This window comes from Coffea arabica, chromosome 11c (genome assembly GCF_036785885.1).
Source record: "Coffea arabica cultivar ET-39 chromosome 11c, Coffea Arabica ET-39 HiFi, whole genome shotgun sequence".
Lineage (NCBI taxonomy): Eukaryota > Viridiplantae > Streptophyta > Magnoliopsida > Gentianales > Rubiaceae > Coffea > Coffea arabica.
Window position 1 is genome coordinate 4252473 of NC_092330.1, and position 23751 is coordinate 4276223.

At 34.5% G+C, this 23751-nt stretch overlaps 1 protein-coding gene across 2 annotated transcripts in view; it reads left to right on the forward strand.

Annotated features, from left to right (window-relative positions):
- Nucleotides 1-2940, forward strand: part of LOC113715712 (TATA-binding protein-associated factor BTAF1-like) — a 28534-nt gene extending 25594 nt beyond the window's left edge. For both annotated transcript variants that reach the window (XM_027240002.2, XM_027240003.2), the window contains exons 22-29: nucleotides 53-157; nucleotides 282-506; nucleotides 580-843; nucleotides 968-1017; nucleotides 1210-1319; nucleotides 1408-1490; nucleotides 2069-2278; nucleotides 2400-2940. In XM_027240002.2, coding sequence (XP_027095803.1) covers nucleotides 53-157; nucleotides 282-506; nucleotides 580-843; nucleotides 968-1017; nucleotides 1210-1319; nucleotides 1408-1490; nucleotides 2069-2278; nucleotides 2400-2570 — 1218 coding nt within the window. In that variant the 3' untranslated portion in view covers nucleotides 2571-2940. The remainder of the gene's footprint in view (nucleotides 1-52; nucleotides 158-281; nucleotides 507-579; nucleotides 844-967; nucleotides 1018-1209; nucleotides 1320-1407; nucleotides 1491-2068; nucleotides 2279-2399) is intronic.
- Nucleotides 2941-23751: the final 20811 nt, after the last annotated feature.

Here is a 23751-nt window from a genome sequence, read left to right on the forward strand (position 1 = left end):
TATTTCTGAACTGCATTTTATTTACAAGTCTCGTGCTATTGCCGTGTTATAGTTTCAAGCTACTTATGGGAAACCGCTGCTAGCAGCCAGGGATCCTAAATGTTCTTCAAAGGATGCTGAGGCAGGTGCACTAGCCATGGAAGCATTGCATAAGCAGGTACGATTTTTTGGCTTTATTGTCGTTTTTTAAGGTATTTGATGAACAAAAAAGAAGGGTTTTGATGAGCTTTTCCTAATAGTATTATGGATCACTTGTTTGCTGAAGGATGGCTTTTTGACAGGTCATGCCTTTTCTGCTACGCCGAACAAAAGATGAAGTCTTGTCTGATTTGCCTGAAAAAATAATTCAGGATAGATACTGTGACTTGAGTCCTCTGCAGCTAAGACTTTATGAACAATTCTCTGGTTCACACGTAAAACAAGAAATCTCAAGTATTGTGAAGCTGAATGAGTTAGATGCTGGAGAAGGAAATCCTTCAACCAAAACATCATCCCATGTTTTCCAGGTAATTCAGAGGCATTCTTTACCATTTCATTCCAGTACTGTGGCCTGATGTCTATCCTTGTGCAATTTTTCAGGCACTTCAGTACTTGCTAAAACTTTGCAGCCATCCATTGCTTGTTGTTGGGGAAAAGGTTCCAGAAACAGTCTCAACTGTTTTGTCGGACCTCTTCCCTGGTAAAGCTGATTACATCTCTGAACTTCATAATCTCCAACACTCTCCCAAACTTATAGCCCTACAAGAGATTCTGGAAGAGTGTGGAATAGGAATTGAGGCTTCAAGTTCTGAAGGTTCCATTGCTGTAGGGCAACACAGGGTTCTGATATTTGCACAGCATAAAGTAATCTTTCCTCTATCTTTTGGCAACTTATTTGCAAGTTTCTTTATGAACAACTTATATTATCTATTCATGGTAACATCTGTCTATCCTGTCTTCTGGGATGTAATTGTGACTGCTGATGCAGGCTTTTCTGGATCTAATAGAGAGAGATCTGTTCCACGTTCATATGAAAAAGTGAGTCTTCTCCTCATTAAGCTATTTAATTGTCAAACAAAGGCTCTAATGATGGAGGCTTTCGTCAGAAATCATCATCATCCTTTGATGCTTGTGAAGCTTATTTCCTATAGCTTTGTAGCATCTCTTTGTTTCATCAAGGTTGCACTGTTGTAATTGCTTGTCTCAACCAACTTGCTTGCCTTTAAACAGTGTTGCATACTTGCGACTTGATGGCTCTGTTGAACCAGAGAAACGTTTTGAGATTGTAAAAGCCTTCAACTCAGACCCTACTATTGATGCGTTGCTTCTTACAACACATGGTGGGATTCTAAAATTTTGGTCTTTGTTAAAGATACAAGTTGGTTTGGATTCTTTGCAGTTAAGTGATAAATGGTCACTCTTTTGCAGTTGGTGGGCTGGGATTGAACCTGACATCAGCTGACACCCTTGTATTTATGGAACATGACTGGAATCCCATGCGAGATCATCAGGTACATACACTCCAATAAAGTTTTTTGTGGAGCATCCTTGGCATTGATTGCTATACCTGAACTTGTTTTTGGTAAAAAAAAACCTAAAAAGAAATAGAGGAATTACCAGTGGCACGAAAGGGTTTCTATGTTTAATATGGATATCTCTTTTTTTTTATTTCTCAAGTGGAGGAAATAAATACTCTGACAATCAGAGAAACTAGTAGGTCGCCTACTTGATAGATGAAAGCTTTGCTGCAGTTTTAAGTTATTAATCATGAAGGTTCGCCTTTTCATTGCCTGATTAGACCTACCTTTTAACCTTTATTGTTGGAACATGTCAGAATTTACTGTATTGTCATCTAGTTTCGTCTAAGATTTTCAATTTAGCTTGCATCAACTTGTCTGAACTGAGTTCTCACTTGCTGTGTCTTGCATACCCTCTATTTCCTCCAAACTAGCAGCATCCTTCCTGCAATATGGAAACTACAAATAAGTTCTGCTTGACCTGATAAAGAAATTTTGAGAGATGTATTCAAGATGATGCCAAACCTACTTTTCTTGTCAAAGTAAATGTTTCCCTACTTGTACGCTTGCAGGCAATGGATAGGGCACACAGGCTGGGACAAAAGAAAGTAGTCAATGTCCATCGTCTTATCATGCGAGGAACATTGGAAGAAAAAGTCATGAGCCTCCAAAGGTTCAAAGTCTCTGTTGCCAATGCAGTCATCAATGCAGATAATGCCAGTCTCAAAACAATGAATACCGATCAGTTGCTTGACCTATTTACTCCAGCGGAGAATGGAAAGGTAAAACTTTGAATTCTTTTCTGAGTTGTATTAATGTTATTTCATGCAAAAGTGTCATTTTATAATTAAGGCATCCCTTTGACCCTCTTTACCTTGTGAACAATGCATCTCAAATATACAGGGACCTAGGATATCACGGACTTCTACTGAGAATTTGGATGGTGAAACCAAATTACCAGGTAGCAGCAGGGGACTCAAAAAAATCCTTGGCGGACTAGAGGAGCTTTGGGATCAGTCTCAATATACTGAAGAATATGACCTAAGCCAGTTTTTGGCAAAGTTAAATGGCTGAGTTTTGTTTGCAGCCCCTACGCTTTGGGAAATTTTGAAGCAGGTGGATTAGTCGATTGTGTGTCTCAGTAATGCCAAAGGGTTAGGAGTTCATAGCAGAACATGTACAGAATGTATATTCTTGTGATATCCATTGATTTTGACAATTTGAGAGAACTCAGTTCTCTCTTCATGTCTCTTCCTTTACCTTTTGTGCACATTTTATTCGGGGAAGGGCATCGAGAAGGTCCGGTAGTTAGTTGCATTGAGTTTGGCCAGACAGAGACTAATCAATCTCGTAGAGGGAGAATTGTAAAATTTTGAGATATTTGTACATATTGATTTTTTTGTCATAAGGGAGTTTTTCTAATTGCGATAGCAATTCTCTAAAACTCTCTAATTGCGTGTAGTCTTCCTTGGTCGCGAGACTGGGCGTGAATTATGTCTGTTTTTACGGTATATGGGCATCACATTTAACTATGGTCAATCTAATTGTACCTGGCTTGAGGTTCAGTCAAATTATGAATCAGACCCTGTATATGGTCAACTAACAAATTGACCCTTCAAGCTCACAAATGTATGGCTTAAAGAGACCTGCTGTTGTTCAACACTTCCAACTGTTGGTCGACTTCTATTTTCTTAGAGACCTCCGTTAAGTCAACAACAAAAACATGCAACCACCAAAATCTTTTAATTGACTCTTTCATTCATTTACTTTATAAAATCCTAATAATGAATACAACCAAATCGATGGCCATCATTTGCTTTTCTTTCAAGCCACAGGCCTAAACCCATACTAATTGCTCCATATGCTGTCAGAAAAAAAAACACTTTTAAACTCCAAATTCAAGGAATGCAATGAAAATAGAGAGAGAGAGAGAGAGAGAGAGAGAGAGAGAGAGAGAGTGTGTGTGTGAGAGAGAGAGAGAGAGAGAGGGAGAGAGAGAGAGAGATAAATGAGGTATTCTCTTCCAACTCCATTATCACTAAACAAGTTTCATTACTCGGGCATAATTATATGATAACCGGTCCATCTGCTTATGAAAATGCCACCTAAGTTGTCGAAGATTACGCTATAACCGATCTGTGTTATTATTCATAAAGCAACTGACACTTTTAGCATACTTAAAATATATTACGAATCAATGGAAAGAAAAAGGAACAAAGATAATTGGTATTTGAAAAACAATATTACGAGTTCTCTATCGATATCAGCTCAATTCTTGTGTAATAGGAATTGAAGAATAGCTGGTGTTTCTTTCATAAAATTTTGTCTACTAAAAAAAGATTAGAATGTGTTTGAATTTTGTATCAATTGTAGCATTCATGTTATAATTTAGACAAATGTTAGGGAGGTAAATGTAAACTCAACTTGCAAAAAGTGTGCTTTAAAGCTTTTAGACTTTTTTGTCCGCTTAAATTTACTTAATTGCACATCTATTAAGAATGATAAAGGACTACGGGTGATATCGATTCGACTCTCGAGTTAAAGTACAAGATACAGAAAGCTACAAAGATTGAAAGAGGAATTCTATCAAATTTAAAAAAGAATATTTTATTAATTATTTCTATTATTTAATTTTTCTCTTTTAAAATTCCTCGCCTACAATCTTGACAGAAAAGTTTTGATCTAATTAAAAGTAGGGTGTTTCCTACTCTAGCAAGGATTTTCTCGGTCACTAATAATAAATTTATCTTTTTCTTATATTAAAATTATTTTTCAATTTCTTTGGGCATGTTCAGATTCAAAAGATCCCTTTTGCTCTAAATAATTTGATACTTGGATGGGTACTTTCAAATGCAGAATAAACTCAGAAACCTTCCAAAATTAATCTATAATTTTAACATATGACATGAGATAAACTGATTAATACAAGAATCTTTTAACAAGTTTTTGTTACTAGATCGTCCCCTTTTATTAACAAGATAACATAAAGTTCTAAATTAAATTAAATATAATAATATATAACAAAGTGATGGAATTAAAATTCACACATGATGTTAGCTTGTGCTGGAGGTTTGTGAAAATTTTAATTAAGATACAAATACTACTACTAGATTATAGTATTGGTAATTTCTACAATCTGAGAAGTGTCTTCAATTGACCTACAAGAGACTAAGAGGCTCTTGAACTTCTAATTGTGGATTATTTTGCTTTGTCGTGTTTGCCTGATGTAGTTATGATGTTGATGCCTCGCCAGTCGCCTCTGGTTCTCTCAATTTTTCTCAGGACTTGCTCTTCCATCCTCATTTTTGGATTCTTTTACATACACTAACAATTCTTATTACTTGCTTGTGTAAGGTCCGAAGACAACCTAAGAGCGGGGATGAATTAGATTGATTATAAAGCTAATTAAGTTATGGGCATTTTTTTGTTTGATATAAAATTTACCCTATTTTCTAAATAATCACACAATGAATCAATCAATGAATGAACAAAATCACTTGAGAGAAGTAGAAGATATAAGCAATTTAAAGACCACAAGATAATAATAAGTAAATAGGAAGAAAGGAATTGCAAACCAATTGACTACCAAACTCCTCTTGAGTTTGAAAATCAATTCAAACAAACTTCTTTAAGTTGATGAAATACAACCAATCTTGTGTACAAAGGAAGGCTTACTTTCTCCTTGTCCCAAGCTCCACTCGGCCAAGTTAGGAAGTTTTACTATCCCTCAGAATAACCCTCACAGAGTTACACTATTGAAGTATTCACTCACAAATGAAAAGTTTACAATGAACTTCACACCACCAAAACTACAAATCTTCCTTGGAGAGTGTTTTCTTACTAAAACTACTCTATATCTTTTGTATTTTCAGTGTGCAAAAGTTATTTGAAATTTCGGATCATACTCTATTTATATGAGACCAAAAAAGTGATTCATTAATGCTTCCAATGGATAAAAGGCAGTTGAAAAGTCAACTAGCCGTTGGAAGAATCGGACGTCCTGTACTTCCGAAACTTACATCCGAAAATAGGTAGAGAGTTTGAAAAATCTTTTTCAATTCTTTCGGATGTTCGGTACCTCTAATGCTTGCGTCCGAAAGCAGACAGTGAATTAGAAGGAATTTCTTAATTCTTTCGGACGTCTGGTGATGGAGTTCTTTATGCGTCTGAAATTCTGTATTGATTATCGGACGTTCGGTGTTGTCTTCACGAGCGTCCGACAGTTTTCAACTTCCTTTATCTCTTTCAATGCTCTTGTTTTTTAAATCAGGTTGCTTCATATCTGAAAGAATTTTTTTTTGAAGAGATATTAGTATCATCCAATTGTTTTGTAAAATCAAAAGATAGGGACCAAGATCAACATTTTTTCCCTTTTTGATGATGACAAAATAATGAATGGAAAGAAAGAAAAAAAAATGAGCATAAACTCCCCCTCACTCATCGCTTTCAAAACCATATAGAACTAATCTCATAGCATCTCCCCCTTACACATATCAGAATAACTTTCCCTTACATATTGCATCCCTCAACAAAATTCAAAACATCAAAATAATTATCAAAATAAATCATCATTAGATCAGCATTATTCTTTTCTCCCTCTTTTTGTCATCATAAAAATTCAGTAATATTCAAAAACAAAAATAGCAGAAAATTCAGTAATATTAACTAAATTCCACTAATCATTCAAAAAATATTAAAGAAAACTCAATTCAGAGCATCATAAACATCAAAAGAAAATTACAAAAGAATATTGAAAATGCATCCTAATATGAAGTGCAAATGACCTTAGAGTACCTAAAGTGTGATTACAAAATTTCGAAAAGTTACAACATTTAAATTTCGAACCATCGTCATTTCTAATTTTAACAATATTTAAACCAAACAGATTTTGAACTTTTACAAATAGGGAAATGAAATTTTTTGAAAGTATCATCTTTGTGAGCAAGAAAAATCACCCATGTGTATTTAGAATAATCATCAATAATAACTAAGTAATATCTCTTATCACTCAAACTAGCAATTTGTGTAGGATTAAACAAATTAAAATGTAAAAACTCCAATGGTCTTGAAGTAGAAACACATTTTTTGGGTATAAAAGAGACTTTAATTTTTTTTTAAATTTGACAAGTATCACAGATTTTATCGTTTTCAAACTTAATTTTTGACAAAACTATAACAAGATTCTTTTTAAAAATTTTTTTTTAACAAATTCATGTTGAAATGACAAACTCTTCTATGCCACAACCAAAGATTTTCATTTGAAACTTTAAGATATTGCAGGTTAGAGGAAATAATATTTTCAAGAGTCACAACATAGATGTCATTGAATCTTTTTCCTTTAAAAATAATATTAAATTTTGAATCAAGAACTAAGCGCTCATGCTTCTTGAATAAAACAACAAGTTATGACTTAAATTGTCAATCAAAAGAATATTATGAACAAAAATCTCACTAATCTTTCCAGTATCTCCTATTCCAATTGTTTTAGTTTTCATATCATCTCCAAATATCACTATACCACTAAACTATTGCTTGAGATTGATGAATTGTGATGGATCACTGGTCATGTGTTTTGAACATTCACTGTCTATGAACCACTTTGATTCCTTAATAATGTTCACCGGATTCACCTACTCAAGAGTTCAAAAACTAATATTTGGTACCATTTAATTTTTGGGTCCTTGAGAGTTAGTATCAAGTCTAACTATCCACATGTATTTCATGTCTCTTCTCATGTTCTTCCTCACATAACAATTACTTTTCATGGGATCTTTTTGACAATAAAACTACATATAACCAATTAGTTATTTACATAAATAGGTTTAATAAATCTTACTTGTTTTCTCTTATAAACATCAAAATCATTTACACCAGAATTTATCTTCTTCTCATAAGTGCCAAGATGAGATTTTGTTGCATTTCCTTGAAAGCAGTTTTGTTTCTTATTTTCGAGAAACTCATTTAAATTATCCATTCTTCTTTTCCGATCACATTGTTCCTCTTTGAATATTTCACAAAATCTTGTTGTTCTATCAAACTTATTTTGTAAATCAATTTCATTCTTTTTCAATAAATCATTTTTGGTTTTCAACTTCTTGTTTTCTTCAAAAATGCATGTATTATCCTGAAAAAGAAAGTCAATTTTATGTTTTAATTCCTTATTTCTAGCATAAGATTCTTTCAAACTATCAAGCAGTTTTTCAATGAAAGATTTAGTTTCATCATTACTTTCAAATTGAAGGTTAGAAGTTGTTATCTCATTATCTCCAATAGCTATAAAAGCCAATTGAGCAGATTCTTCTTTTTCTTCAATTTCACCATCGGAGTTGCACTAATTTTATGTGAATTGGAAGTTATTGAATCTTGATTTTCTTTCAACTTTCCTTTCTTTTTTCTTCTTCATTGGACACTCATTCATGTAGTGTCTAAGTTGGTCGCATTCATAGCATTTGTCACCTTATTTTTTGTTGACCTCTTGCTTTTCTTTGTTTCTTGCAATGTTGAATTGATTTGAAAACGAATTGCTAGATCCTCCTTTTATGAATCTACTTTTGTTGAGAATTCTTTTGAAACTTTTTGTGATGAGAGTAAGATCATTATCATCAACATCCATAACTTCTCCATCTAATGAAACCGAGTCATCTTCATCTTGAGATGCTTTTAGAGCAATGCTCCTTCTTATCTTTGCATCTTTTTCTTCTTGTACTTTAGTCTTAAGTTTCAACTCATAAGAAGTTAAAGAGTTTATAAGATATTCAATGGGCATTGAATTCAAATCTTTTGCCTCTTCGATAGCAGTTACCTTACTCTTCCAATCTTTAGATAAAACATTCAAGATTTTTTCTATTTTTCTCTTCTAATGAGTATTCCTTTTTCAGAACTTTTAAATTCTTGATAAGGTTGTTAAATCTATAATATATTTTATCAAGATTTTCATGAGGTTCTATCTTAAATGACTCATATTTGGTAACTAAGATAGATTTCTTTTGCTCTCTAACATTCTCATTATTTTCATGAATTTCTCTCAGTTTGTCCCAAATTTCTTTAGCTGATTTACAACCTTTGATTCTAATAGATTCATTTGAGTCTAAAACACTATATAGTACATTCATAGGTTTTGCATTTAAAGTGAGGTGGGTTCTATTATTACCAATCAATTCATTTCTAATTTTTAGTTTTGGTCTATGAGTATCTTCATCTATTATAGAGGTATCATATGGACCTTCATTAATAATAAATCACAATTCAATAGCAATCGATTGCAAGAAGATGATGATTCTTTCCTTCCAACTCACATAATTTGACCCATTAAATGTAGGAGGTCTAGTGATAAATTGTCCTTAAAAAAACATGACATTGTTGATTGTTATCTTTACTTCTAAACCGCTTAAACTTAATCTCTATAAGACCAAGTTCTAATACCAATTGTTAGGCTTGAAGACAACTTAAGAGGGGGGTGAATTAGGTTGATTTAAAGTTAATCAAGTTATGGGCACTTTTTTGCTTGATATGAAATTTATCCTCTTTTCTAAGTGATCACACAATGAATCAATCAATGGATGAACAAAATCACTTGAGAGAAGTAGAAAATATAAGCAATTTAAAGATCACAAGATAATAATAAGTAAATAAGAAAAAAAGAATTGTAAACCAATTGACTACCAAACTTCTTTTGAGCTTGAAGATCAATTCAACTAAGTTTCTTCAAATTGATGAAATACAATCAATGTTGTGTACAAAGGAAGGCTCACTTCTTCCTTGCCCCAACCTCCACTCGGTCAAGTTAAGAAGTTTTACTATCCCTCAGAACAACTCTCACAGAGCTACACTATTGAAGTATTCACTCACAAATGAAAAGCTTACAATGAATTTCACACCACCAAAACTACAAATCTTCCTTGGAGAGTGTTTTCTTACTAAAACTACTCTATATCTTTTGTATTTTCAGTGTGCAAAAGTTATTTGAAGTTTCTGATCATACTCTATTTATATGAGACCAAGAAAGTGATTCATTAATGCTTCCAACGGATAAAAGGCAGCTGAAGAGTCAACTAGCCGTTGGAAGAATCGGACGTCCGGTACTTCCGAAACTTACATCCGAAAATAGGTAGAGAGTTTGAAAAATCTTTTTCAATTCTTTCGGATGTTCGGTACCTCTAATGCTTGCATCTGAAAGCAGACAGTGAGTTAGAAGGAATTTCTTAATTCTTTCGGACGTCCGGTAATGGAGTTTTTCATGCATCCAAAGTTCTGCATTGATTATCGGACGCCTGATGTTGTCTTCATGAACGTCCGCACAGCTTTCAACTTTCCTTATCTCTTTCAATGCTCTTGTTCTTTGAATCAGTTTGCTTCATATCTGAAAGAATTTCTTTTTGAAGGGATATTCTTATCATCTAATTGTTTTATAAACATCAAAAGATAGGGACCAAGATCAACAGCTTGAATTATTACTTCTTTCTATTCTCAATAAGGTTTTGTATTGCAAGCTAAATCAAAATTATAATTAGGGTGAAATACTTGTCTAGACTTTAGATGCTATATTTCCTTCCTACTGAAGTGAAGCCTAAGTCATCCAATATTGAATCCTGCCAAATTCATTTGTGACTCTAGTTGAAGACTTTTTATTGACATCTTTATTTTCTTTTGGGCCCATGGGCCATACATGATGTCTTGACTACTAGTCCACTTATCTACTTTTTGAAAGACATTATTAAGTATTGAATATTCTTTTTGATTGTCATTTTTTTTTTACAGTTCAAGCATGTTTTCTAGATTTTCCATTCTCTCATCATCAACAATGTCTTCTAATTTTTGTTCCCGTTGTTGTAATTTTCGTCCATGTATAGATCTTGAATTTCCTAATAAATTTCTCAAAAATTTTATATCAGAAAATTTACACCCACGATAGAATTTCTGAAAGTCATCTTCTAGTGCAATTAGAGGCTACTAAACCCAAGTTTCATTTTCTTCAATTCTATCATATGTTAGCTGTTGTGCTCTCCAATAGCCCATTTGTTTATCAATTGTGAGATTTTTGCAAACCCAAAAATAAATTTTGAAGATTATTATTGGTCTGCTTCTCCGTTCATCCAACGTAATATGATGTTGAGTCGGGGTAGCATGCTTCTTGGATAAATTCAATGTCTTTATTAAATATAGTGGCTTTTACATATTTACACTAATCTTGGAAGAAAAAAGAATTGACTGCATATGTTAATTTTCTCCCAAATTGATCTATTTACTTTGAATAAAAAAAGATTAAAGGTGTCAAAATGAGTGATTCAAATGAGTTATGATGGGTCATAATTGAGTAATAAATATAATTGGGTCAACCCATTTAACGAGTGTGTGGTATGCATATAAAAATTAGCTCAATCTACATTCAAATTTTGCATTTATAAATTTTTAAATAACCCACACGCGATTTTCTACAAATATACAGGTCGAAATTGAGTATAGGGTATTAAGAGTCGAATCCACAAGGAAGAATGGATAACTACTGGCACTACTAAAACTCCTCTATTATTAGATAACCAGCAAATTAAAGGAAATAAAATTATGCCAAACCAAGCAAGAAAATAGCAAATGAAAATTCTTTAGGTTATGATATCCCTAATTACTCATGTAAGTGCAATTTTTATTTTAAAATTGAATGGATACCCATTTAATAAATGGATATAGGTATACCTAATTACCCATTTATGAGTCACTTAAAATTCTACTTATTTTTTTTTCTATTTTTTGCATGTTATTTGGCAAGAAATAAAGGTATTTTATTGTTCTTAGATTGGTAAAAAACTTAAATTTATTTACTTAATACTCACTAAAAGTTGAGTTTAAATGCATAATTATTTTTTAAATGGGTATAAATGGATAAACCGAGTTAACTCGCTACCTACCAATTAAATGGGTTTAATTGAGTACCCATTTAAATCTATTCAAAATTAATTGGCGGGTTTGAACGGGTTATTGATGGGCAGGTTTGGGTGGGCCGACATAATTGGATTATGATTGACACGTCTAAAAAAGATTAGTATATTTTGTGAGATCTTGTGAGAGTGATGCTTTGTCTTTCCATGTCTAATTCTATTGGCTAATATATGTCTAAATATATTGAAACTCTACAAATGCTATAAGTTAAGTAGCATTTACAATTTTCTTTATCTAATGAAAGCACCTAGCATAGAGTAATATTTCTTGGACAAGTACTATGACTCCCATACTATGACTCTCAAGTGAACAATATTCCCTATGGATAAAATCTCTTGTAGGAATTCTTGAATTGTGATCATCTTTTTGATCTCACTATTTTAGGACTTGGAGATGATCAATTTTTGGATTTCGAAAGGAAGTGATGCAAAAGTTTTTTGTCAGAAGAAGAAAAATCAAGCATAGTAAGCGAACCAAGTATGCTCGCAAGTAACTGGATGCTCGACTCAATTTTATCAAGTTCGAGTTCGAGCTCGAGCTACATGAGTAGTCAATCAAGTTGAGTTCAAACTCTAAAATTATAGACTTGAGTACTTGCGAGCTAATCAAGTGTCTATATTAAATATATAGTATATATTTTTTAATTTATAAAACTACAAGGTTGTGTAGGTATAGGAAGTGGAGTGTACAAACCGAATAGATTAACTTTTGATTTGGCATGATGACAAACTCCACAACGTTCTACCATGCGTTCGACATCCCTTCTCATATGCGACCAATCGAAGTGTTCCTACAAAACAGCTAGAGTGTTGACGACACCAAAGTGTCTCATTAGTCCACCTCTATGTGATTCCTTAATTAGTAAGTCACGTATCGAACCATGAGGAATTCATAACTTATTAAGCTAAAACAAATAACCATCATGCACATAAAACTTGCCTTGGGTAGCTGTGGTACATGATTTGTAGATCTCTCCAAAGTCAACATCATTAGGATACAATTCTTTCATCAACTCAAAGCCAAGTAACTTAGCATCTAAAGCGGTTAGTAAAGAGTGTCTACGTGATAAAGGACCAGTGACAACATTAGTTTTACCTATGTATTTGATGACATATGGAAACACCTCAATGAAGTCAACCCAATGAGCATGTCTCTTGCTCCGCTTAGTTTGTCCTTTCAAATGTTTTAGAGATTCATGATCAGTGTTGATGATGAACTCCTTAGCTCTCAAATAATGTTTCCAAGTCTCTAATGCTCAAACTAGGTCGTATAACTTCTTGTCATATGTCAAATAATTAAGAGCAGCCCCGTTTAGCTTTTCACTGAAATAGGCAATTGGCCTTCCTCCTTGCATCAACACGGCTCTCACTCAAACACCTGATGCATCACATTCAATTTCAAAAGTTAAATCAAAGTTAGGCAATGCTAAAAGTGGTGCATGTGTGAGTTTGTGTTTGATCAACTGGAAAGTCTTATCTTGTTCATCTCCCCAAGTAAACTTTCCATCCTTCTTAAGCATTGTTGTCAAAGGGTTAGCAATTGTGCTAAAATTCTTGACAAATCTCCTATAGAAACTTGCCAAACCATGGAAACTCTGCACGTCTCTAATAGACTTAAGAGTCGGCCAGCTTTCTATAGCTCTGATCTTGTCTTCATCAACATGTATATCCCGTTCACTAATTACATATCCTAAGAACACAAGACGGTTAGTACAAAAATTGCACTTTTTAAGATTAGCAAACAACCTTTCCCATCTTAGCACTTCAAAAATAGTTTTGAGATGTTCAACATGTTCCTTTTGACTCTTACTATAGATCAAAATGTCATCAAAATAAACTACACCAAATTTACCCAAGAAAGGTCTTAAAACATGGTTCATCAATCTCATAAATGTGCTTGGCGCATTAGTGAGTCCAAAGGGCATGACTAACCATTCATATAAAACCATGCTTAGTCTTAAAAGTAGTTTTACACTCATCAGCCTTTTTCATTCTAATTTAGTAGTATCTACTTTTAAGATCAATTTTGGTGAAAAAAATTGCACCATGCAGTTCGTCTAACATATCATCTAACTTAGGAATAGGATGACGATACTTTACCGTTATAGCATTGACTGCTCGACAGTCGATGTATATTCTCCATCCACCATCTTTCTTAGGAACAAGGACAACCGGTACAACACGTGGACTGAGGCTTTCTTGCAACCATTCTTTCCTTAGCAATTTGACCACTTTCCTTTGCAATTCCTTAGTCTCGTCAGGTTCTATTCAATAGGCAGGCTTGTTGGGTAAAGGTTCTCTAAAAACCAAGTTGACCTAATGTTCGATGCCCCATAGAGGTGATAGTCCATCCGGTATTTCCTTAGGAAAAATATCTTGGAATTCCTATGAAATAGATGAAATGCTAGCGGTTAAGTACTAGTAGATTCATTAGAAACATCCAACTCTCCCTTGTACACAAGTACAAGCAAAGGTTGGTTACACCCTAGAGCTTTTCTCACATCATTGGTTTTCACTAGAATATTGTGTTTTCTTTCTTTCTTTCCTCCTTTGGTAGAGCTCTCAAGTGTCTTTTTCCCCTCACCATTCTCAGCCTCTCTCTCTTTTTCTCTCTCTCTTTGTTTCTCCTCTCACAATCTATCTCATATTCCTTTTGTAGCCTTACTTGATCCTCATAAACTTGCCTAGGGGTAAGGGAAACTAATTTTTCTATTAGAATGCATAAAGGAATGTTTCAAAGTTGACAATTTTATCAAATTGTCAAGAACATCCCAAAAGCACGTGACTAGCTTACATTGGTACTACATTACATAATACTTACATAGTATTTCATCTTCATATTTACCAATGTGAAATGGTACCTTCACTTGCCTATACACATGTACATCACCACCTTCATTGAGCCATTGTAGTTGGTATGGCTTGGGATGTTTTGTAATGGGAAGTGCCAACCTTTCAACCGTGAGCAAACTAGCAGCATTAGCACAGCTTTCACTATCAATAATCAAACTGTACAACTTATTTTTGATATGACAGCGAGTGTAGAATAGATTATCCCATTGCATGTCCTCTCCATCCTTGGCTTCTATAGCTAGTTCTTTTCGAACAACCAAATAACCCACTTCCTCATTCATAGGCATTTCTTCTTCCTCCCCTTCTTCTAGGGCTGTGCATCAAAATCGAAATCGGTAAATTGGAAATTTGAAATCAGAATTTTTCAAAATTTTGACATGAATTTTTTCGACCGAATTCGATTTCGAAATGGCCAATTCCGATTTTGAATTCAATGCCGAATTGAATTCGATATTCGGTGAATTTCAAATTCACCGAATTCAAACCTGTTCCCTTTTTTTCTTGTTCAAAAACGCAAAAACCTGTTCAAATTTAATGACTTCCCCAGGAGCAGTCCCCTTGGATTCCATAAGTCGGCTGTTTCTCTTACTCAAATTCAAGAGGAAAGGATAAAGGATGAAGCTGATAATATAACAATTAGGCTACACTCAAACCATTTCTAGTCACAATAGCACTCCCAAGCGCGGAGCATCAAAGAAAGAAACTGCTATAAAGAAATTAACAAAGGCCCTATTTCCTTTGAGGTTCTGAGAAACTAAGGCCGCATCCCCCTATTTTACTTATCAAGAGGGACAAGACTTCCAACTACTGAAAAGATGGCATTTTTACTAACAGGACCTAAACCAAAATGGTAAAAAAGGATGGTGGTGGTGTACAATGAGGAGAGAGAGACAGATCTAGAGAGGGGTAAGGTAGGAGACTACATCGGATAATACAGAGGAAGTAGTTACTTTTTATTTCTTTTTTCTTTTGTTTTTTCTTTGTGGGGGTGGGAGTAGTTGTTCAAGGGCAATTGGGATTTCTACCAGGGCTTCCAAAGTAAAAGTAATGGCCCCAATCCCCATTGCTGCCAGTCTGGACATCATAGCAGTTGGACTGCTCAATAAAGATGCCAAGACCTTTGGGAGCCTTGAGATTGTTGGAGCTATCAATCTCTTGAACATTCCTGAAATAGCTTGCTTTGTCCTTGAAGATGAAGGCTGATGATGGCTTGAAGATAAAGAGTGAAGATGGCGTGAAGATGTCTGTCGGGCTTGAAGATGAAGGCTGATGATGACTGTCGGGCTTGAAGTTGGCATGAAGATGAAGGTGAAACCGAGAGTGAGAGAGAGTAAGCTGAGGAAGTAGGAAAGCTGGGGTCTTAAATCTCGATTGACGACTGGCAAGCGGTGGAGGCGGAGGAAGGAAGGTGAGACAGTGATCTTGAGTTGAGAGATGATGAGGAAGAGGTGAAAGAGTTAACAGATTAGGTTTTGCAATTTCAATTTGCACTTTTGCTTTTTTGTTTTTTGTTAATTGTTAGATGTATCAGTAGTTATTAACTTATTATGTTAAATAATATATATTATATATGTATTGTTAAAAAATATTATATTATATATAAATATTATTATTCAAATTCGAAATCATAGTTCCGATTTCGAATTTCTATTTCGAATTCCCCAATTTGAAATCGGTAATTCCGATTTCAAAAATTATATTTTCGAATTCGACCCGATTTCGACCAATTCAAAATCGGAATTACCGAATTCCATTCCAAATTACTAAAATTCCGAATTCAATTTGAAATCGGTTGGTAAATCGAAATTTTTTGACTTTTCACACCCCTACCCTCTTCAATTAAAGATGGCATGCACTTATACTTAGCTTCATCATCCGTTACTACTTCCCCACTGGATCTTAGGATCATGGCACATTGGTTTGCACATTGAGATGCTATACGACCAACTCCATGACACTTGAAGCATTTGTTGTCCCAGTTGCGCGGTTTAAGAGCTTCTTGGCTAGTCTTAGTTTTGGGTTTAGGTGGTGGTTTTGGAGCATTGGATCTGGGGTTTAAGGGCTCAGAAGGGTCCGTGGATTTATCCTCCCTCCTCAGCTGAAAATTTCACCAATTTTCAACTGGGTAGTTAGTGTTTAGGCGAGTATTAGCCTTTCTCTTAAGGCATCTTTCCATTTTCACAGCTTTATCTAACATCTCGTTCATATCCATGTAATGTTGGAGTTCAACAAATTTAGCAATTTCGGGTCTCATGGCATTCAAAAATCTTGCCATTGTCACTTCCAAGTCTTCTTGCACGTCAGCCCTCATCATGGCCATCTCCATCTCTTGATAGTAATATTCCATTGACAAGTTCCCTTGAGCGAGCGTTCATAGCTGATGGTGTAAATCATGATAGTAATAATTAGGTATAAACCTTTTCCTCATCAACCCTCGCAATTCATACCAAATTTCCACTTCATGTTCATGATTTTGTTTCCTACTTAAACGCAATTGATCCCAACAAATCATGGCGTAATTAGTGAATTCAATTGCTGCAAGTTTTACTTTTTGCTCCTCCGTGTAGTTGTTGCATTCGAAAATCATCTCTATCTTCCTCTCCCATTCCAAATAAGCTTCTGGATCAAATTTTCCTTGAAATGAAGGAATTTTTAGCTTTATTCCCTCTCCTATAGTTGTTTCGGGTAGCCCTAGGCCATCTTTTCTCCTCCTCAAATTCATCATTAGATGCTTCAGTTTCATCCCTATTATCCCTTCCACAGCTTGATCCACTTCTATTGCGGGAGTTCTCAAGGTGATCTATCCATTCATGCAACAACTCAAGTTCCAACCTCATCAATCACTGAAACTCACTCATCATGGCTTCCATAGAAAGTTTAGGGTCAGTAATGTATGATTCCTCTCCGTTCAACATGTTAAGGAAACTTGTAGAAAGAGTAAGCAAAGAGACAAGTATATATTTCCTCACACACTCCCTTGGTATTTATTCTCAACGCTCGTGTTTTCACTTAATCACTCTAATGGGCTCACAATCAGGTTCTAATGGTTGTTACTTGATGTCATTGAATAAACTAGAGCTTTCCTCTAGGTAAATTTCAACGCGCCAGTCACAAACACCAAATTGTAGCAATTAGAGATTTGGACATAGTAACAAAACGTGAACAATGATGCTGTCAGGATAGATTGGAAAATTTTCAGAATCTTGAACACTAAGGCTTTGTTTGGATTACATTTTTCTGGACTTTTTGTAAAAAAATTTATTGTAGCGATTTGATATATGTGGAATAAAAAAGTGATTGAAAAATATGTCCACTAAAAACGTAGAAATTTTTCTTTGAAAATTGCAATCCAAACACACCCTAAGTATGCTGGAAATTTCGTGTGAATTTTCCAGAAATTTAGACTCAAGAATCAAATCAACAAATTTGTAAATAGGTTCGGGTTTCCCTAGTTTGCAAAGTCGATATTGCTTGAACTTGGAGTGATCAAAATTTTCTGGTTTGCTATTCGTTTCCTTGTTAACCAAGGATTTGTGAGATGGTTAGTTGGTTTCCAAGTGGAATTTGGTCAAGAGAAATCAGTTATAGCAGTCACATAACTAAATCTAATTTTAATTTTGAAGCCTAGTTATGTGTGGCTTTTTCTTTTCACACTTGCACACGTCTTTTTTTTTTTTTCCTTATTTCCAAAACTGAATTTCAGGTTTGTTGCTAGTAGATTCAAGAACAAATCAAGGCTATTTTTTTTCACCTAGCCTCGGTTTCTAGGTTTTTGCTCAAGAATTGGTTTTGATTTCAAGAAGATGGCAAATTCGTTCAAGATTCCCAAAACCACCAATAAAGATTTCAAGAACTTTAAGAATTCCAAACTTTTGTTTTATAAAACTCAAGAAAATTTCAGACAGCAAGGAATTTCTTCAAGAAACTTCCACGACTTCAAGAATCAAGTACAAACAACTTTTGCGAATCAAGAAACAACTCAAGACTCGATGAAATCCTAATCAAGAACTCAACTTCTTGAAGAAACCCTAGGTAAGTACTTCGGATTTCACAAGAAAGACTCGAATAGATTTAAAGCAAAAAGACACATGACTATTTTTTTGATAATACTCAAAATTAGAAAACAAGATACGAATTAAGGAACAACAAAAATAGCAAATACTTAACGGCACAAGGGAAAAGAATAACACTCGACGTAGAAAACTTAAGGACGACTAAATAATCCTAGGAATTAAACAAGAACAAAGAATATAATGTTGATACCTTGCAACTACTCTTGATACGAGTCTCGACCCTCCAAGAAAAAATTAAGAACAAGAATCACAATCTCGGATCTAGATTTAGGTACAACATTTGGGTTGGAAGTTCTTAACCAATCTTGGATCATTCAAGAAAGATTAAGATGGGTAGAACAAGGCCACAATCAAGTGTGTTGCTTAATTGATAAATCGATATTCACCTTAGGACAACTCTAAGATATTCAAAGATAGCTTTTACAAGCCAAATGATTTGTTTCACTTAAGAACTATTGTTGGAAAAATTCTCTCTCTAAAGTTGTTCTCTACAATGCATAAGTAAGGCTATTTATAGCCAAAAAATCTAAACTAACCCAAATCCGAATCGGACCTGGAATACATCACTTATTCCATAAACTACTATTCTAATGGCACAAATAGCTAATTTAGCTTGCCATTTATTGTTAATAACTAATAATCAAGTAATTAAGCAAAAACCTAGCAAATTGAATGAAAATAAGAAAACTACTAAAAATTGAACTGATGAGAAACCACGACTAGTTTCCCTGGCAGATTCTTCCACAGATTAGTGGTAGAATGCCAAACAAAGGAAAATGAAGATGAAACAAAGCTTCCAATTGGATCCACGACCCGATCCACAGACGAGTCCAGGCATGGATTCATCATGGCTCTTCTTTTTCTGCGTGAATCAATATGGTAACCCTCCTTTTCTCAGTTCCAACTCCTTCTGTGCGTTTGTCGGGTCCAACGTGATCTTGAACATCATGAAGTAAAGTCATCAGAGAGTTTTTAAACTTCTTAGCATGCGAACGAGTGATCGGACCAACCGGAACTTTGACAGGATCAACACTTGTAGAAACTTGGATCTCTTGGATAGGTTACGATCCTTCATCACCCAAGCTCAAGTACAGATCTATTCATAGTATTTGGGTTTCTATTTTTATATTTTGGGTAAAAATCTTCAAGAATTTGTTGTATTGTGGCTTTTGAAATTATAGATTTGGGTTTTCTCTACTCTCAAAAACATACAATTAGCTCGAAATCATTTAGATTTTGGTTCAATTCACTAGAAACTTGTATGAAATTGATTTTGGGAATAAGCTCGAATTCAAGCTTGAGTAATGCTAGAGTGGAGCTTTAGTCTATATTTAAAGGGCATCACGAGACTGGAGCTCAAGTATATAATAATTCAAATTTGACTCGACTTGATTACACCCATAATCAAGCACTTATTTTTTCTTTTTCTTCAAGACTGAAAGATAGTTCCTATGTTAATTTTTCTTTCTTTAAAAAGGAATTCACAACACTCGTCTTTTGACCAAGATCTAGTGGGGACATGATCTTTTGCCTTTAGCCAGTGGGATTGAAAGGTTTTGACTTTTTGTATTAATTGTTCTTTTCCTTAATTCAATTTTCTACATTTATCATTTAATAATTAAAATTTCTAGACATTGTTTCACAATGATCACAAAATTCTACTTTGCTAACAAGTTTTTCAGGAGAAGGGATGAGTTAGATGGTTTGGGAGGAGAAAGTATAAGTGGGAGATTCTAGGTTTTGAGCCCTCCCACTTATACTAAAAATAAACTAAAAAAAGGTTTTTTACCTTCTAAAATATCAAATCTTTCTCCATCTAGAGGAGTTCTAGCTATTCTACTTGCATACAAATTAATTCCCACATTTTTTCTCCATGCAGCTAATGCTTATTGAAAACTATAGAAACCTTTAAACCAAGGGTTTTGAAAATTTTTTATTTGATCTAAAACTTCTAACCGTTAAGGATATATTCCTGGATGATATCCTTGGAGTATAGCACAATAGATGAAAATTTTCTCTTGGGCTTTTTGTTCTATTTTTGAAAATAATGAGTTTATGTATGTAAACCTCTTACTACTTTCGTGGCACTACTGGCTATCATCTAATGCTACATTTGTTTAAAATGGTTTAAAATTGAGATTAGTTCCTTTGACATATTTGAAAGTGAAATTTGACCAAAGATAAAGTTCTTGCCTTCCATTTGCAGAATCATAACAAATAAAGTTAGCAGCTTTTCTGGATAGATAATTTGTTAAACTATTATCTTTACCTTTTATGTGCTCAAATGTTACTTTATAACCATTTCCTGCTATTGCATTCATGAAATTCTGCCATCTTTTACTACTTATATTTTTCTCATTAATTTTATTATAAAATTTTACTATCACTTTACAATCAGCTCTAACTGTAAATGATTTATTTAGGAATAATCTAAAAGTATTTAAAACATTAACTACTCCTAGAATTTTATAATCTAAACTAGCTAATCAAAATTCTTTATACTTTTTAGATGCATATTTACAAATTTTTCTTCACTTTACTACTATATTTATTGGGTATGGCCTAATAATATGGCTCCCCGACCTAATTCACTAGCATTTGTTTCTATTAGTGTAGTCACTTTCTAAATATAAATCTAATTTTGATAAATCTTTACATATTTCTTTTATCTTTCTAACTAACGCAGGCAACTTTCTTAGTTTAATGACAAAAAAAAATTTTATTTGGCTAATGTAGTTATTGGATTTGTGTTCTAAAACTAATGCTGTTGCATAGCTTGTGTGCGACAATGGTACAAAATTATTATTTTTTTTTTAATTTTTTTCAGCTCATCGTTGTCGCACATAAGCTGTGAATTTTTGCACCAGAACTTTTGTTTAAAAGACCAGAAAAAAAAGATGTGCCTTTGCCACCTCATGCAGCAACAAGGCACTATTTTAATATATATATATATATATATATATATATATAGTTGTCTTTTTTGCCTTACATGGAGTGTGCGGCAACAGAGAACAAGACAATTTTTTTTTTTAAAAGACCATTTCAGTTGCTGCACATTGATATGTGCGGCAACTATCACAAGTCAAACAAACTAGCTATTGGATGCAAACCATTGTTGTATCCAATGGCTAATTCTAACCATGACCATCTATATAAACCCGAGGCCTTGTTGCCAGTAACCCCCATCACACTCTCCTCTCACTTTCATTCATTCACCACATTTTCTCCCGAGGGTCTAGGACCAGAGGCAATCCTTTTACCAACTTGTTCACTCGTTCGATTGCCCTGATTATCGAAGCAGTTTGGGATATCGAGTACCGTGGAGTTGAAGTTCTTCTTGGGGTGAGGTTGCCGCACATCTAATTTGCAGAGACTCCAGTGAGTACTCTTTCTTTTAAGTTTTTTGTTTTGACAGTTGTTTAGTTACAATTTAATAGTTCTTTTATTATAGCTCATTTACTTTACTTTAAGTAATTATTTTATTACAATTAAGTATTTTATTGTTTAAGTGCAATTAGATAATAATACATGCAACTTATAAATTAATAAAATACACTTACACTTATATAAATTCATTATACACTACTTGGTATGTGTTTCATTATAATAATTTAAAGATTTGTTGATAGAGTATTTAGTTTAAATTTAGATATTAGTATATGCTACTACAGGTACAATCTTGTACTTACATTTCAAACACTCAACCATCTACGCTTCAATAACTTATTTTTCTATACCTTTGCTTTTTTTTTATTGCTTTCTAATTTAAGCTGTGGGCATGGGAACGAATGCCAACTATTCGTCCAACTTTTGTCATCCCTGTGGGTCTAGGGGATTACCCATGATGGGACAGATAGGCCACTAAGCATACCAAGATTCATACTTCAGAAAACTACTTGGCATATTATCGAGATAAGCTATTGAAGGGGAAATATGAGGTAATTAATTGAATCATGTATCATTTGACCTAAGTACATACACTTGTTCCGCATATGCCATCCAATTAACATATGTTTCTTTCTATTCCTTACATGTAGTTCATTTGGGAGCCATACACGGCTGATGTGCTAGCATCTCTATCTCTGTACTACGTACACCATCGATGCAAATATCTGATGAGCTAGGGTTCCATTGATTTTTTTGGCACATTGTAGAGATATATCTTCCTAATCAAGTGCTTCAACAGTTTGGAACGCTGCAGAAGATTTCAGAGCCACTTGAATCTTACACTTGGCTACACGAACTGGGTCGGTCAGGACACTTGAGGGCTGACTACCACTCCAGTTGGGTCCACTACTGGAAGGAATGAACGCACATCATCCATGATTGATGCATCTCCAATGGATTCGTACTTACCTGGGGCAGGCGATATATATGCATGGGTATACAGTACATACTGTTTGCTATATTACTCCAGTGATATAGCAGCCTCAGCATGACAGGCATCGTGGGGCTGCAAGCCGATATGATTATTTGGTAATGTTCCAACATTTTTCTTTTTTTTTTTTTTGGTTGGGTTTATTCAAAACTTTTTTCCTGGTCATCCCCAACTCAAAAAACTGATATCGTCAATTGCACGGATGGATACCGTTACGCAAATAGGATGGTCTGTAGTTCAAAGTCTTATAGAGTTGTCAAAGCAGGGTATGCATGCATCTCTTTAATCCATCCATGACGAGGCTTTTGGGTGCATGAACTACATTGGAAGGTACGCATAGTGGACTTGGCCCTACTGACTGGCAGGAAGCGGGTTAATCTATACATCACAATGTGCCAAATTAGGAGCCCAAGTGACCTGTCCCCAGTGAAAGATGGGACACGTTCAATCAAAGAGGCATGCATCACCAACAAGTCCAAGTGCCTTAAAATGAAAAGGCTACCCTAATTCCAAACGTTAGCGCTGCTCAGTTTTTGAGACTCATTGAACACAATTCCACTATTCTACTACTGTCTATTCCTTAGTTTATACATATGGTGGCCACAATCCATTTACCACTCCTATTGCAAGTACCAGTATTCAGTGCACTGACTCCCTTTTCTCCCATTGACCATTGGTGCACGTTTTGGAGATGACATTAATTTTAATTTCCTAACCAATTCTGCTGCAAATTTGTCCCCTACTCCTCAGATATTTGAGGGCCAAATAGCTAGTGGCAATAGGGCTAGTCTTTTTGTCCCACTATCACGTTTGGGATGCACCCAAACTCCTACTGCTACAAATTCGATTGATGATGATGAGCCACCACCCCTCCAACTTGATCTCGGTCTAAGATCTTTTCAAAAGCAGGCTCAGCAGCACATGCTATGCAAGAGAAGGCACAAGAAATTTGGTTGCTCAACCACCTCGATGGATAGGAGCAAAAGGGCCAAACATATGTAAACAGATAGTTATTATTC